The sequence below is a fragment of the Lytechinus variegatus genome, chromosome 6 (assembly GCF_018143015.1).
Source record: "Lytechinus variegatus isolate NC3 chromosome 6, Lvar_3.0, whole genome shotgun sequence".
Taxonomy (NCBI): Eukaryota; Metazoa; Echinodermata; class Echinoidea; order Temnopleuroida; family Toxopneustidae; genus Lytechinus; species Lytechinus variegatus.
This window is the reverse complement of record NC_054745.1, coordinates 44,024,670-44,042,562: the sequence shown is the minus strand read 5'-3', so window position 1 is coordinate 44,042,562 and position 17,893 is coordinate 44,024,670. Positions and strand designations below refer to the sequence as shown.

Below are 17,893 nucleotides of genomic sequence, written 5' to 3'. Positions count from 1 at the left end.
GTGCAATAATGCGAACGTAACGCGTGAAGAGTTAATTTACGATGTATATTTCATAATTATTTACTCAAGATATATCTCTGATCAATGGAAGCCTTCAAGTTTCAGTTGGCAAACTATAAGTGTACAGCAGGCTATTCATTCCCAGATTTTTACAAAATATGAGAACAAGCTACTTTTACCCCTTTGACAAAGAATAATAGTACAGGCCCAATACTCTAAGCCGAGATTTTTTTTTAATGGCAAGACAGGAAGTGCAGCTTAACCCTATGTAGCCGGGGGGGCCTAAAAGCCCCCCCCCCCTTGACATTTCTCGTGATAATTTCTAAATGCAAAAAAATAATACGCTGAAATTTCAGGACTTTTTTTTTACATCTCCCGCACATTTTGAGACCCTGTTTGCGAAAATCGAGGGTACACTTGCAGAGATACAGCACATATTTGTGACCAATGTCACCGAAAATGGCAATTTCCATCGACTTTTGTGTGTACAATGTATGGGTTTTACAAGAAGTGTTGTCAGATGAATGTTTTTTTTCTGTTTTTCCTCACATAACTTTCTTTTGGGCTATCACCAACTATTCTAGATTTAAAAAAACAATAAAAAATAGAGATTTCAAAACAAAGAAATACATAATGAATTAAAAACAAACAAATACATAAGAATTTGGAAACATGGAAGAAAACAAGAATATTATCCAACAAAATTTGAAACATTCAACTTTCTGGCTGCTAATGAATATTCATTTATCTCTAATTTGCATAAGTATTTTCACTTTTTGATGATATAATGTCAAAATATAAAGTAAATATCACCTTTCTTCAGTACACAACTAGAAAAAAAAATTTATGCCCAGACGTGGTATATGTGAAATTCAGAATTTAGAGAAAAATTAGCTTATGCGCATAATTAATTACTATTATAGTCTAATAATTATACAATTTCAATACAGTTGAGTGAGCTGTCTTTAGATTACATGACTGGCTACTAACATACTTGATTCCATTGCATTTTCTCGAAAAATGGGGGGAAACTACAAAAAATGAAAATTCCTTGAAAAAATGTGAATATTTGCATAATTAATTGAATAAATAAAAAATGATAATAAATATCACAAATTTGACAACGCATTCTTGTAAAATACATGAGACATCCACACACGAAATTTGGTCGCAATCTGTCGATAAACGACCGAGATCTGAGGGGGGCCTAATAGGCCCCCCCCTGGGCTATGCCATTTCAAAATAGCCCGGGCTATATAGGGTTAAAGAGCTTAGCTTTTGTGATTGATAGCATTGTTTAAATCAATGTAATTAGATTGTCATGAGATTTGTGCAGATCGGCGAACTTGGCAGACAAAGAGTTAATAACAACTACACGAAACAGCCAATTTGTATGTCAAATGAATGAGAAAGGAGAGAGAGAAAATGAAAACATGGAAATTACTAATTTACCTGTTCCACTGGTATGATCTTGACTAGGACCTGTTCCCCAACCACTATCACCTGATCGACCACGCCTCCAATCAAAGTCATCTGATTGGTCATTAGTCCATGAACATATGTCATCCTCAAAGTCACATGACAGGGGTTTGAATGTGTAGTCAGGTGATGCTTCAGGTGGATAGACTAGAAATAATCAATGGTCAATGTCACATGACAGGGGTTTGAATGTGTAGTCAGGTGATGCTTCAGGTGGATAGACTAGAAATAATCAATGGTCAATGTCACATGACAGGAGTTTGAATGTGTAGTCAGGTGACGCTTCCAGTGGATAGACTATGAATCATAAATGGTCAAATATAAGGGTACTTGCATTGGGATCTATAAAAAATTTGGAGCTTTACTGTCAATAAAAATTAAAGTGTAGTGTTTCAGAAATTAATGTATTTATTTGTTAATATTTCTAGAAGAACTCAGGCATTTCAATGGAGAGATAGTGACTCCTGTCGTTTTGCCATGTCATTGATTCAAGCGATTATTGGTGCAATAAAAATAGGTTTATAGTAAAGTTGCTAGGAGTTTGTCTTTTTTCTTCTCATGTATTTCACTTGATTTTTCAGCCCACTTTGTTCTATTTTTAGAAAAATATTAAAGCCTAGTTAAATTAAAAGGAAAAATACATGCAGACATTTTATGATCAACACAATGTTTCATGTCCTCATCCCCCCGCGGTCTTACGTCCTTTGGAAAGGCATTAATCCACACTTTGCCACTCTCGACCCAGGTGCTAAATGGATACCCAGTAGGATTTGCCAGCCGCGTCATGATCGAGGCTGCGATGAATGCAAGCAATTAATGCTCCCCAACGGAGTGGAAACTGTGCACTTTATGTTGGGGATTGAAATCAATCAATGACCAAATATTATGCTGTTAAACACTTTGAGCCAATATGGGAAAAGTGCTATTTAAAAACTATTATTATTATAACTATTATTATTCATTATTATCATTATTATTATAATTATCATTATTATCATCATTATTATTACCATTATTATTGTTATTATTATTATAACCACTTCAGGACAAACATATTCACAGAATCTAGTAATGAATTGGCACATTATTAATTGCTGCAATTGGGCCAGCATTAACAAAACTAACAACAGACTATACTTACAATCACATGATTCTCCTTCTAACGCTAGATCATCTATAGCGATATCACCGTAAGGAGATTCAATGATCATACCCTTGATGTATACCTTAATAAATAACAAGAAAATCAAACAAAACATGGTTGAATTCAATTAATCTTACTTCAAGATTCAAAATTAATGATTCATGAGTTTTTTCCATTTCTATATTAACAAATAACCTAACACGTAGAGCTAAATGAAGAATTATTCAATCACTCTGATACAATGAGTATGAACATGTATTCATATTTTTTTTCATTCTTTCTGGAATTAAACACATCTGTAACATCAACCAAAGATACATTTTGAATTCAATACACATAGCCTTTTATTTAATAAAAATAAGGAATTGTTGTCATTCATGCAGAAAAACATTTGGTATAAACACATTTGTGCAAATTATCTTATTTTCATGACTTGATCATTCAACTTTACATATACTTCAATTAAAATGACATCTTTTCACTTGATACACGATTCTTTATTATTTCAAGTGATTTAGCTCATTTGACAAGAATGAAAATTGAATAGACAGCAATCGTTAATAAAAGCTGTGGAAAATTCAAGGGAGAACTTTTTTCTCTTTATTATGAATGTATAAGTAAACAAAACAGAAACAACATAAGTTAAATGGGAATCCAACCCAAATAAAAAAATTGTTTTATAAGGAAAAGAAAAATCAGACAAGTTGATAGGTGAAAGTTTGAACAATATTGGACAAACATCAAGAAAGTTATGAATTTTTAAAAGTTGTAAATATTGGTAATCACTATACCCATGGAGACTTCAAATTGGCCGCATATGGGATGTCATAGTGATGTAAGGCAAGGACTACTCTTCCATGTACTCCAATACATGTTATAGCTAAAATGTCATTTTTCCCAAAAGTTTTATTTCAAATTATATTTTTCTTTCATGAAGACAAAACAATATACTACCTGGGTTATATTTAGATTACTGCCCCAGGGGAATAGGTACTTAAGAGAAAACCACAAATCCCTGATAATAAAGTACATGGCCTATGAGAAAGTTGTCCTTGCCCCTTGTCATAATTTACTTACTGAGTTGCCAATTTGAAATCTACATAGTATTAGTGATCTGAATTTTAAAGCAGCTATAACTTTCTTATTTCTTGTCCAATTTCTTTCAAACTTTCACCATTCCGTTTAATTTATTTTTCTCCTTCCCGACACAACATTTTATGGCCAAGGCTGGATTCCCCTTTAAGCATAACTTCCCATCCATCCCCCTTCTCATTACTTATTTGAATCTTGTTATGAACCAAATCCAAATTTTGATGTGCGCATATCTCGTTTTATTTTTGTTTATGTAAATTACTGTACTATTTTCATGATATGTTGCCCTGTATCATGTTCGTTTAGGACAGATGACCTGGGATTATTACTATAACTATTTCCCTTTTTATAGATAAAAGGTGCTTTACAAAAAAATGGTGAAATATGATCAAAATTAGCTATATTAATTGAAATACAATATCAATTAGCTTTACTGATTGAAATACTATCACCCCTTCAACCTCACTAAGGGGTCAAAATGATATATACTTACATCACTGTATGCATCAAAGTCAATAGAAACTGCTGCATTGAGCCATGTATTCCCATCATCCTGCTGTTTGCCTGATAACATCCATACAACATGACTAGCTGAGAGAGGTGAACCATCGGTAGCATATACCATCAACTCACCAACATTACGACCATTCATCATATACCAGAACCTCAAGCACTGCATCCCTCGAAGGTGAGGCTCGCCGAGGTGAAGGAGGGCGCTATAACCAGGGAAATATAACTGGTCCGAGTCCACCAAGAGATAGTGACCTTGGTATAAGCGATAGTAATGAATTTGATTTGAAAATGAGGGCATATATTATATCAAAGGTAATATAACTGGTCTTATTCAGTGAACTTGATAATAATGATAATCAGTAAGGACACTATACCTTGAGAAATATAACTGGTCCGAGTTCACCAGGAGATACATGTAGCAAACACAATTTCGATTTCATTTTCATTTCAATTTCAACAAAATATAAATCAAATAAATACAATCATAACAAGTCAACACCATAAAAAGATATACCAAGGTCATTAAATCAACTTGAAAAAGACATGTTATAAGAGAGTAAGATACAAAATAATCATGTGTACAGGTTTTGAGATTTATAATTTGTGAAAATGGAGGATCCCACTAAAAAGCAAAAGTTGTATATTGTGGGCTCCTCAAAATATGACAAACAAGAAATAAATTTTATATATACAAATCAAAATATAAACCATGATAAGGGATAGAGTAATTCCTATCCCTAGATAAGGGATGGTAATAAATTAGATTCAAATGGAGGACACTATATCCCAGGAACTGGTCTGAGTCCACTAGGAGATAGTGACCTTGATATATAGAATGGATAGTAACAAACTATACTAGAATTGAGGGGAGTATAGCCTGAGAAATATAACTGATCTGTGTCCACTAGGAGATGGTAAACTTTATATAAAACAGTTTTGTAAGATAATTATATCATTCATACTGTTCTGTTTAAAAATGTGGCACTGTGTGATATCTAAGTGTGCAAAAATCCATGGGCATATGGCCTAAGAGGGAAAAGTACCTGGGGCCCGTTACACAAAAACAATGATCGTAGACACATTTTTTACAACTGATTGCATCGACTACAAGGGGCAATCAATAGTGAAAATAAACCATCTGATTAATTGCTAACCTATGTGTTATGGGATTCTGAAGAAGTTGCATATATAGCACAGTTAAGTATATGAATGAAGCAACAGCACCATATAGATTGACTTATCATTTCATGTATGTTCTACCTTGATCTGTTCCTAGTGTATGGTCCACATTTGGTCCTGTTATTCCTCCTACATCAGCCGGTCCTCGGAACACGAGCCAATCACCATCATCACCCTCGACGTTGACCCATTCACAGAACTCATCCTCAAAAGTGCATGTACCTGAACATAAATAAAAAATAATAGTTGGAATTTACAGTGCGTCAAGTCTAGTCTGCAGAGTACATGAGGCACAATAAAAGAAGAAAAAAAGAGAGATAAAAAGGCAAGTACATATACAATGATAAATTGACAAAACTTGATGAGTAATTTTTACCATGAAGAATAGGAAGCATTAAATAGACACATGTTACGGTAGCGCTGAAATGTATCAATAGAAGTGCATCCTCAGATAACGAGGGGAAGATCATTCCAGAGAATAGAACAAGTGTATGCAATAGACTGTATCCACATGATAAAGAATAAACTTATTTAAGAATTAAGTGTATGTTAAAACAATGATAGAAACTGTACCATTTCATGACCAGTTAATGTCATTTGCTGCATATTCATTGTTAATTGCTATGGTAATGCACACAAGCTTTTTATATGTATGAACATTGAAAGTGGCACATTACCAGTATTGAGGTAAGTGTATCAGCAATTGTATGCAGTCAGAAATTGTTAACCATTTTAAACCTTTGATTTTGTTTTCAAAATTCATTAATCTTTCAACATTCTTACTTCACCAAACTTTAGCATGTTAAACAATACAAATCACAATTAAATATTCTAATTTGTGACATGATGCACAATATGCAGATTTATGGCTGGTTATGGGTGTTAATATGACGTATGAATATTCCATTACCAAAAGCACATGGTCCTGGTTTATAGTCAACTTCATCAATAGCTATATCACCCCGACTTCCACTCCCGACCAAACCCTCAAATGCTATTGTATATGAGGATTGACTGGTCACACCAAATTCAGCATAATACCAACGGTCAGCAACTCCACCATCTGATGTAAATGTCCAGCTGGGAATACTTCCTCCCTCAACCTGAAACAAAATAAACAAAATTGATCATTTAGGATTTAGGGAATAATACGCAGACCAAACTACATCAAATAATGACATCGGAATAGGCAACTGGACCTCAAGGGCAAGGGGGGACACTTAGTATAAATATATTATACATAAATGTATGTGCTGTGGTTGAGACCTCCATTTTTGGTCTCAATTTATGTTCAAGATCATCACCAATTTCGAAAGCCATAGAAATTCCCATTTTTTTCCTATTCCAGAGACCCTCACATTTGTGGTTCCTTGTTCCAGTGCGTGCCCATCATGAACTTCTAAGCTGGTTGGAGTGGCAAGACATGAGACATGGGCTGTTATGATCCTGCTCTTCCTCATCATAATCATCATCATCTCCCTCCTCCTCCTCCTCCTCCTCAGCATCATTATAATAATAATAATGTCCATTTATATAGCGCAGTTACTATGTGCATATACTCAACTCCGCTTTGATACTTGGTATCATATTATTACCCCAGCTGTAGCTGAGCTGCCATATTAATAGGCGCTAAAGCGTTCAAGGAATAAATCCTACCGGGTACCCATTCACCTCACCTGGGTCGAGTGCAGCATGATGTGGATAAATTTCTTGCCGAGGGAAATTACGGCATGGATGGGATTCCAACCCATGACCCTCTGTTTCAAAGTACTGAGATTAATCCACTGGGCCACAACACTCCACAAATTATAATAATTATAATACTAACCCAAGTATTGAGTGTTCCCATCTGATCACCATACATATGATAGAAAAAACTCCAACAAATATCAGTAGTATTTTCATCTGGGGTAAAGCGTTGCGATATCAATCTTGCACTCGTACCCGGATTCTGATTGCTAGCTTCAATGTACATGTAATGACCTTAATTAGAAATAAGAGAAACGAAAGTATTTGAGAATGTTACAGGTAAGTTTTACTACTTTGACGTGGAATTTAACACACTTTGGATGCTTGAGGTCAATTGTAGAAAGTCTGTGCTGAATCTTAACATAATAGGAATCTCGCAATAAGGTGTATCTTTTCATTGCAGCTTTCCTGCACTCCCAACGGTTTTGTGTGTATTTTTACTGTAACGATTTATACTGAAAAGCTACTTGCAGGATTCCTGCAGGAAAGACGAGGTTCTGACTTTTGATAAGGTGCCCAGTCTACCCCTTTTAGATGCCTAACATCCAGAGTAGAATGAGATTTATGACCATAAGATGTTCAGAAACATTTCTGAAATTTCATCCCATTACCTTACATTAAAGTCGCTTTTTCACCCCCCCCCCCCTTAGATTGCCCTAGGCATTGCAGGTTTGACTAAAGCATTTCTAGTTGGTACATTGAGTTTGTTCCTGCCCAAAGAACTCTCTATTTAAGGCATTTCCAGTGTTTTACAAAATATGGAGGAAATGAAGAAGGGATCGAGGATCAAAGCCCCGAACTGAAAACCATGGCAACCAGGCTGCAAATAGATGAAATTAATGGAAGACTAAATGATTTATGTCAATGTAGTACTACGTATACACTATGAGAGAGGTAGTCCAACTGATCATAGATCAATTAGCATGAAGGACACAACTCTAAATCATGCCCGATAATGAGAGTGATGGACACTCAGCCTGAAGGAAAAAAGTCACAAGACTTTCAAGAAACATGTTTCACAGAGAAAGATGACGAAACAAGCCTACCTTCATCTGTTCCCAAGGTAACGTCAACAGAGGGTCCTGTGTAGGGAGTGGTTGTAGAACCATTACCCCATACCCAATCAAAATCATCAGTTAAATCTTGCTTGTAACCGCATATATCAGCATCCTCAAAGCTGCATGCATGGATTGCTGAAAAAAATCAAGGTGAGTAGAATATGAATATGTAAGCTAGAATTTTGGGGTATTTCTGCATTTTTTTCCATTATCTTCAAAATTACTACTTTTCATTCATGTCCATTCCAAGGCTTCTTGTCTTTGATCAAGGGATCTTTATTACTCCCTTGGACCATAAATCTATCAGTGTAGTGCATTAATGCAAAATTACCACTTTCTTCCTTACCCCTCTCCCCTCTTTTCTCCCTCTCCCCCTCTCTCTCCCTCTCTTGTATCCTTGTTTTATACACTAGTGTTATACTGTTATTATGGGATGGATGCAGTGAAAAACAAAGAAATTATTATGGGATATCAGGGTTGGGGCATGGACCTCATGCTTTTTGGTAGTTGTGGGCAGTTCAGATTTGTAGTTTGGGAAGGAGACATATCAAAATGTAGTGCGGTATTGTTTTTTGAGCTTCGTCTATTCAAATGGTGGTGGAGGAGAGAGCGTTGGCCATTGCAATGGGCAAGTACATTACAATGTAGATGTGGCTTAAGGCTAGGGACGATAAGGTTCACATTTAGTTGATATTTAGTTAAACAATTTAATTAAATGATGATAATTTAAACATTAATTTTAGTTACACTTATGTTTCTTCATTTCAGTTTAGTTTCAGTGTGTATGTGTTGTGAGGGATGAGAGATGACATTACATCACACTTTTAGTATACTAAAGATTGCGAGACAAATGAATACCCTCTAGCGATTATAACTTTTAGTATGTTTCTAATTCTTAAACACCCCCAGTTAACTACTGGCTAATCCAAACGAACATGCGCCGCAGCAGTCTTAGGCAAAACCACGCCCTACAAATATAAAAGTAAAACTATCACTAAACAAATTAATACCCCACCACACGCTGTTGCCATGACAACACAGTTTCAAAAGACATCAAAAAATTGCTTTCGCATGTTTTTTGGAACACATTTGAAAAACGGGTCTTGGGCATCTTTACCCCAAGACCAATGTTTGTACCACGGTTCATGAGCAATGATCATAAACTGAAGAAGTAGTTTGATCCCAACATTTGCAATTGACCAACCAACTGCCAGACGAAGCAAATTTCGATTCCTGCATATACCCTCTTCAAAATTTGTTTAGCAGGATAATTATATTCCTGTCTCAAGATATTTTAGTTCTTGCAATTGCAAAGTGTGTACATAAACATGCATTTTAGTGCACAAAGATTACATGTAAGTCATCAAAGAGAAATAGAATACAAATACACTAATACTATTTTGGATGTTTATGAGATAAAGAAGAAAAGGACGAAAGAATAAAATAGAGACAAATAAAAAAAAGAAGAGGAATACTAAAATTCAATATGAGTAACTAATATATGAAATCTATAGAAGAATCTTACAAAAACCTACAAAGATTTTAACCTTTAATTTACAAAGCAACTTATGTACAAAGCTATGTCATACATGTCCATATCACTTAGGGTGTGAATAATCATTATTTAAAACACATTTCTTCACAAGGCCTCTTTCTTTTAAATTGTCATAAATAATCATTCAAGGTCTTGTGAAAAATCTTTGTCCAAATGAAATGTCATAATGAAATGTCAAAGTCAAGGTACCTCTCATTTGACCTACTATTTTATCTAGGAACTCAATAAGTAAACACTATCTATTAGCCAGGTATAACTTTAGTACCTCATACTCCTCAGGTAAATTTCTATACAAGTAATATAAACAGTTTCAACACATTACCCCGTATTCAGAACTTGGGTTAAATCTAGACTCTGGTCTAAGATTGTGGTTTAACTATGGATAGCCAATTATGAGAGGCAAATGTATTTCTAACAGTAAAAGTTCAGCTTGGCAGTGCATTTGACTCTCTAATCATTTTAATTTGATTTTTTTACTTTCCATAACCTTAACACAGAGATAGACAATTGCCTAAGAATACAAGCAATTGGGAATTTTAATGCAGCAACTCAATACTATACATGTTTTGGGAATGCAGAAATCTGAAGAAAAAAAATCATTCTATCCAGGCACCTATCCTCTGTTTTAAAGGAGAATGAAACCATTGGAACAAGGTAGCTTGTGTGAAAACAGAAAAATCAAAGAAACAGATCAACAAAAGTTTGAGAAAAATCGGACAAATAACGAGAAAGTTATGAGCATTTGAATATTACGATCATTAATGCTATGGGGATAGCAAATTGGCAATGCGACAAAGATGTGTGATGTCACTTGTGATCAACTCTCCCCATTACTTTAGTATATATTTCACTTGAATTGCCTCTTTTATCACATCTTATCCATAGATCATGTGTTCTTTCTACATGAGGGCATGTAATAGGGGAAGGCGGGGTAAGTTGTGACAGTTTTTGCTTTTTGCATGTTAGAATTGATATGATTAATAATCTTGTCGAAATAAGTACCTTGCTTTGAAATTTCATTCTTCTGAAATATTTTCCACCTATATATAAATTTCTACCCCAACACTGAAAGTCATCGTGACCTTTGAAAAAACCGATGTCAAATGGCTCAACAGTTTGAGCCACCTTCTGGGGTAAGTTGAGCCACAAAAACTATGTACAAAATGTATGGGGGAGAACCGGCATGTCAATTTTTTGTTTAAAGTCTTTTCACTTGCTAATTCTCTATAAATACTAACATCCTGTAAAAGGAAAAGAGCAGTCATGTAAATTTGCTCCTTCCAGCCTGCATTTCAATCGATTTTTATGGTTTGTTTGTTTTTTAAGATACATTACCATAGGAATTACCATGGCTCAACTTGCCCCATGCTGTTTGGCTCAACTTACCCCAGTCCGAACTTAGTGCGATAATTTTGTATCCACACATTTATTATGCATCCATCATATAAAAGACTATGACAAGAATGAAGATCCATACCTGGACTAATAATGTTGTTCTCATGTCTTTATTATATTTAAAGACGTGTGTGTGAATAAAGCACTTATCTATTTCACACTCTTTTTTTACCTTTTTGGCTGAAATTCACATTTTCCCCTCTAAAAAACTACTTTTTGTTTCAAAGTTGGAAACAGTGTGGTGGGGTTAGGGGTTATACTATGGGTCATCAATACATGACACCACCACAATGTCTGACTCATTCATTATTGGCCTGTGGCTGGTGGCTCAACTTGCCCCTATGCTCAACTTACCCCGCCTTCCCCTACATATTTTTTTAAGAATACATCATAGATAGTTTGTATCATCATAAGAAAAAGCAAAAAGAGACATTTTGAGGGTATTTTATAGTCCACCAAAGGGAAAGTTGTTCTTCAGTGACATCACACATCCTTGTCGCATTGCCAGTGGGAGGATCTCCATAGCATTAGTGATTGCAATATTAAAATGCTCATAACTTTCTCATTATTTGTCCGATTTTTCTCAAACTTTCTTTATTCTTATTCTTTGATTTTTTGTTTCTACACAAGCCTATTTGTTCCAAAGGTTTCATTCCCCTTTAATAATCAAATTTAACAGTTATCACAAAGGTTCTTAAGAAATAACAATTAAACCTTTGTGTAATGTGAAATTTGAAAAGGGTGAAATTCCTGTGATTCTGTTTACTTGGAGCAAACATAATGAAGAATTAGTTCTCATAACCCTACATAACATAAGTATAATGATTGCAGTTTCCAAATAAAAAAGATGAAATATAAATGTATAATTTGTCCCATTGATTACATCAAAGCCTCTCCCATCTACTACACTAATTTAAATCCCCAATAGGTTTTAGGATGACAATGTAAAAAATTGAAAAGAAATGATCATTTGTCCCATTTTTATCAATCCTCTCATTTATCTGCCACTCTAATTTTCATTTTCTATTAGAAATCTCCATTTGGCTTGCATTAATCCATGAATTGAGTGAGAAAGAAGACAATGATAATTATTGCTAATCCAATCCAATAGTCATTTGATAAATCACCTCTTCCTTTTATGTTGCCAATTTAAGGTTTAAATACTGATCGAAATAGGGCAATAATCAATTCATGTGGTGAATAGGATAAAAACAGACTTACCTGGACAAGGTCCCGGTGTAATGTAGATATCATCTAGAGCAATGTCACTTGACAAATCAATACCCATTATGCCTTCAAAGACAAACTGAAACAAAAAATTAGATACATACAGATACAGATAAATATCATTTGAATTAATGAACTTACATTAATACTCCAATAAAACATACAGAATAATGATTATAAAAAAAGTTAATGTATTACTCACAAAAACAATACCAGCAGTGGCAATGATGGATCATAATAATAATATACAGCATTTATAAGGCATCGATTTTATCTAGTTTCCTATTATTACCCCGGCTGTAGCTCCAGCTGCTAAAGGCGCATGGTGCATTCAAGGAATTAATCCTGCCGGTTACCCATTCACCTAACCTGAAGGAAAACACGCCTTGGCTGAGGTTCGAACCCATGCCCCTTTAATTGAAAGAAGAGATTCGTAACCACTAGACCACAATGCTCCCACAGTAACAATAAATAACAATGTAAAAAATAATATATCAAATCATAATGATAATCATAGTAATGGCAAAGTAGATACATCTTTTTTCTCTTGTCTGTATATTTTCCACAAAAATAAACTTCATTATTGAATATTATTATTTGGATGGAGTACACAATAGATGACGGACGTTGGAGTGAACACAGTCGTTTGTAGAAGTATAGTTTAGACGAGAAAATTATTGTATAAAAAAATAAATAAATGCAAATGCAAAAAGTAATTGAATCAAATTACCTTAAATTCTGACAATGTTGAATAGTGTACCCTAGATTGATACCAGACCCTAGCTCTAGAACCACTCCTAGTCCAAAGTAAGTTAATACTGGTTGAGTTCTCTTCTGCATAGACATTCAATGTACCCATATGAACACCCCACATGTGATACCAGAAATCAACACATGCCCCACCCCAGGAGGCAGGAAGGGTGGGTGATGTGAAAGCTGCAGTCTTGCGCTGGTTGAAAGAGCCTTCAGTGAAGACATAAAATCCAGTCCCTAAAGAAATCATTAAACATTAGTAAAATTATGTATCATTTCCATGCAGAAAGAAAAATGAAAGTGATAGATCAAAGTATAAGCAGAATGTAGACATTAACTGAAGCTGATATGGAATGCACCCCCTCCCCATCATGCACTATCATCAGGACCTTGTTACATATTACAATCAATTGTTTTGTACAATAAAGCATAATTTCAAACCATGTAAAAACAAGTTACAATCATTTGTAAACATCAATCAGATTTTTTACAAATGTATGTTACACTTGCCCAAACTGTTCTGCAAACGCACACCCTTGGTTTTCACAACTCGTATACACAGACAGATGTCTAGTCTTAACTCTAGACATGGTATAATTGGTTAAAGTGACAAATATTATTCTTAGTTTGCTTGCAGACTACCAACAAACCCAGTCATCTAACCCAGTGAAATGTTAAGATATAAAATGGATGGGTAATTTTTTTTTCTTTCTAGGGTCAGTTGGTACATTTTTTGAGGGGTGGAGTTAAATTTGAATAAAAAATTATAAGTCGGCACATTTCACAGTGGTCAGTTGGCTGGCAAACAAACATTTTTTGAAGGTTTGCATGGTGGCATGACTGTCCATCTTCAGGAGTGAGTGTTTGCTCGGCGTGCGGCCCGAAACGTTGATTCTCTCTTCTGCTTCTACTCATCATCTCTACTCGCCGACTCAAGCCAGCATCTCCTCATCCATCCTACTACTCAAGCTGTTTCAACTCATCAATCAGTTCTGGTTTACAGTCCTTTTCAGGACTACATTCAAGAAAGATTACTCTACTCTCAAATTTGCACTTTCTCTCCTATCCATTTCTTTTTCTTTTTTCTTTTTCTTCTTCTAACTTTTTTTTTTACCAACCCATGGAAAAAGCAGAATCTTACCATCTCCTGTTGTATGATCACTCTCTGGACCAGTGCTTGATGTAGGTGTTAACAAGTTTGTACGAGACCACTGGAAATCATCAGTCGTAGACTGAGCAAAATCACACCAGTCAATATCAAAATTACAGCCATATTTGATTCCAGCTGATATGAGGAAAATTAAGGATAACATATCAATAGCTTTAAAGGGGAAGAAGACTGTGAGTGGTCATTTATACCTTGGTCACATTTGCTCTACAGTGGCCATACGGCAACTCGAAACAAGCCTTTTTAACATTTTTTGTACAACTACATACAGGTGGTTGAATTAAAATAAATAACACGGCTGTTTTTGACTCGCCGTACAGCCGCCGTAGAGCAAATGTGACCAAAGGCATTAAGACTGAATGCTATGAAAAGCTAGTCTTAAAATATACCTTGAGAGACAAATTCATGTACGGTATACAGATCATGAAATAGTCAAAGTTATTTTCATAGAGAAACTCTAATGTCTTAAGAGCTAGAACAAAAAATTTTATTCTAATTGGTAATATAATCATTAAAGTATTATATTATATGGTGAATTGGTGTTTTATCATTCAAATGGGCCTATGTGACAAGAATATACACTGATCAAATGTTGCATTATGGAGGAGAAACCGTGACAAGTTTGAGGTCACCATATATCCATCCCTTGGAATGGTCAAGGTGCATACACAAATGATTATAGAAGATAAATGTGACCTGACACCCAAAACCAACAATAAATCCAAAGGGAAGGTTGTCAGTAAATAGCCACAAAAGTAAATTGGTATTCAACAGTACACTTATTTTGTCTACATAGTCACAGTGAAAAATTATGTAATTAACATCAGTATGATCAGTCAATATGAAAATTACAGATATTAAGAATCTTACGTGTAGTTGCAGGAACCGTGGTGGGGCGTGGTGTTGTTGTTTTACTGTCCGGATCGGCGTAAGGTGGTGAAACTGGGAACCAAATCAAAAGAAGATGGATGGATGGATGGAAGGAGGGATGGATGGATGGATGGATGGATAGATGGATGGAGGGATGGATGGATGGATGGGTGGATGGATGGATGGATAGATGGATGGTTGGATGCATAGATGCATGGATGGATGGATAGATGGATAGTTGGATTGATGGATAGATGGATGCATGAATGGATGGATGGATGGATGGATGGATGGATGGAAGGAAGGAAGGAAGGAATGCATGGAAATGATGGATGAATTGATGGATGAATGGATGGATGAATGAATGAATCTTTCCTGTTTCCATTCTGACAACAACAATATAAGTGATTTTCAATGATTATGTTAGCTCTAGGAAGATATTTCACAATGAATTACATCTGACTAAAACTCATACTTAAAGCCAATATGCACTGATGTATGACATGTGATTTCATTGATTATTATGCAGAAGCGTGCATCCTCCTAACATTATATGACCCATGCTGTGTAGTAGTATACACCAACCCCAACACGGCACTCAAAAGAAAATTTAAGTCACATTTAACATTAAGAAACGCCCCCAGCTCCCTTACCATTGCACATTGCCATTATCAATCCCTTCTACATATAACTTCAGATAACATGATGTCATCCAGAGCAGTACTCCCATAATCTCCTCCCCTTTTAATTTAGCATCTCCCATAAAATTCTCCTGCAATTTTTAATTTCCTCTCCTTTCCTATGCCTATTGTCTATCTATATATCCAATACATATCAGTGCCATACTTCCACATATAACATCAGAGAACATGATATCATCTAAAGCAGTATCTCCTTAATCTCCTCCTTCTTTCATCATCACTTATCAACTACTCCTTTCTTAATCCACTTCCTCCCCTTGCCTATGTCCATTTTAATCCCTGACAATCTACTATATAAGAGGTTCCACATATAGCTTCAGAGAAGGCAATTTTATCCAAAGTAGCATCCAATTATCACCTCCTCCTTTCAGTATCTTGCACTCATCATCTACTCCCTTCTTAACTCTTCATGCGTTCACCTGTAAACCCCCTGTATGTTGCATTATTTTAGCGGTGATCCCCTCTACGCAGTAAAATACACTCTGTTATTTAGATTGCCATAACTTTTTATCTGATCATTTTAAAAGAAAATGTTGTGTAGCAACTTGTAGTGTTTCCTGGGCTTTCTTATCGTATATAAATCTACTGGATAAATTATGGAAAAATGTATAATAAATTACATTTTCTAAATGCTTTCTCTTAATACTTCCAACAAAATTTAGCCCCCCTTTTACTTTGGTTCTTCTGTTAGTGGCATGATTTTTATTTATCCACTTGGACTGTTCATTTCAAAAGCTTTGTATTGATACCAAAATCATGATAATCTGATAAAAAATAGCCCATATACATGTACATGTATAGTGGAAAATAAAAGAGAGTGAATTTTTGCCGGTCAAGGTACATTCCTTTGAAAGGGTCTCATTCACATTCGTGCCATGAGTCACAGACTCCTAACAATAAACCTGGCCATGGTATTGTTTGTGAGGAGGGTTTTATTGATTTTCTCCTCTCCTTTTTCAATGAACTTCCTGGCTGTGATCATTCAGGATGTATTGATTTTTTATGGGGGGAAAACGCGATATAAATATTAATTTTCAAGGAAAACTCAACGATTCTGTGATTTGTAAGCTGCGATAATTCGTCGAACGCTAGACTAATGTCGCACGCGCGATCGCTCGATCGGTATCCATGTAGGGTACACACAAACGCCAGGCTATACATTGTAGCTAGACACACTCCGGGGCATGCAATTGTTCGAAAAACAATAGGACAGTGGACATCTATGGGAAATGTGTGGTTGTGCAAAAATGCGAACGAAACACGCCTACGGATGTGCAATAATGCGAACGTAACGCATGAAGAGTTAATCCTCTCCCTCGCTTACACCCATATTAATCCCTGATATTGGGAGGTTACATACTTCTGCATATAACATAGCAGTATCTCCTTAACATTCTCTTTCTTTCATAATCACTTATCAACTACTCCCTTCTTAATCCTCTCCCTTGTCTACACCCATTTTAATCCCTGATAGTGGGAGGTTACATACCTCCGCATATAACTTCAGAGAATGTGATATCATCTATAGCAGTATCGCCTTCATCTCCTCCACCTTTCAGCATCTCAAATACAATCTGGAATAAAAAAAAGATATACAATAAAAATCAAAGTATATCAGAAAAATCTACATTTCACAATTATGGCAATAGTGGTGACCTTGTATTATCTGAAAACAGTCTCCTAAATTTCTTAGAACTGTTACAGGCAAAAGATTCATAATGAATTGAAAAAGTCCAGTGCTACATCCCAGACAACCATACCTTTGATAATAAGCAAGGTGATGATGATGGGTTACTGTACAGCGCTGGTATTCGCCTCTGATTGGTGCTCATGGTGCTTGCTCAAAAATACGAAATATCTCACATATTTCAATGTCTTCAAACAGTGCTTAGCATCATCATTCAGTTCAAGTACTGTCCTAGTAATGCTACAATTGAGGTATTTAAATAAACAGTGCTCTTTTATCCTATAAAGCATATTTGGTAACTATTTGTGCAAATGGTTGAAAGA

General features: G+C 35.3%; 1 protein-coding gene across 1 annotated transcript in view; it reads right to left on the bottom strand.

Moving 5' to 3' along the window:
* Positions 1–1,636: 1,636 nt before the first annotated feature.
* Positions 1,637–17,893, bottom strand: part of LOC121417884 (MAM and LDL-receptor class A domain-containing protein 1-like) — a 50,929-nt gene continuing 34,672 nt past the window's right edge. The window contains exons 19-30 of the mRNA XM_041611618.1: positions 17,373–17,457; positions 15,183–15,254; positions 14,286–14,429; positions 13,122–13,381; positions 12,386–12,470; positions 8,203–8,349; positions 7,236–7,390; positions 6,318–6,510; positions 5,489–5,629; positions 4,209–4,480; positions 2,621–2,705; positions 1,637–1,701 (exon numbers count right to left, since the gene is read on the bottom strand). Of these exons, the coding sequence (XP_041467552.1) occupies positions 1,637–1,701; positions 2,621–2,705; positions 4,209–4,480; positions 5,489–5,629; positions 6,318–6,510; positions 7,236–7,390; positions 8,203–8,349; positions 12,386–12,470; positions 13,122–13,381; positions 14,286–14,429; positions 15,183–15,254; positions 17,373–17,457 (1,704 nt within the window). The remainder of the gene's footprint in view (positions 1,702–2,620; positions 2,706–4,208; positions 4,481–5,488; positions 5,630–6,317; positions 6,511–7,235; positions 7,391–8,202; positions 8,350–12,385; positions 12,471–13,121; positions 13,382–14,285; positions 14,430–15,182; positions 15,255–17,372; positions 17,458–17,893) is intronic.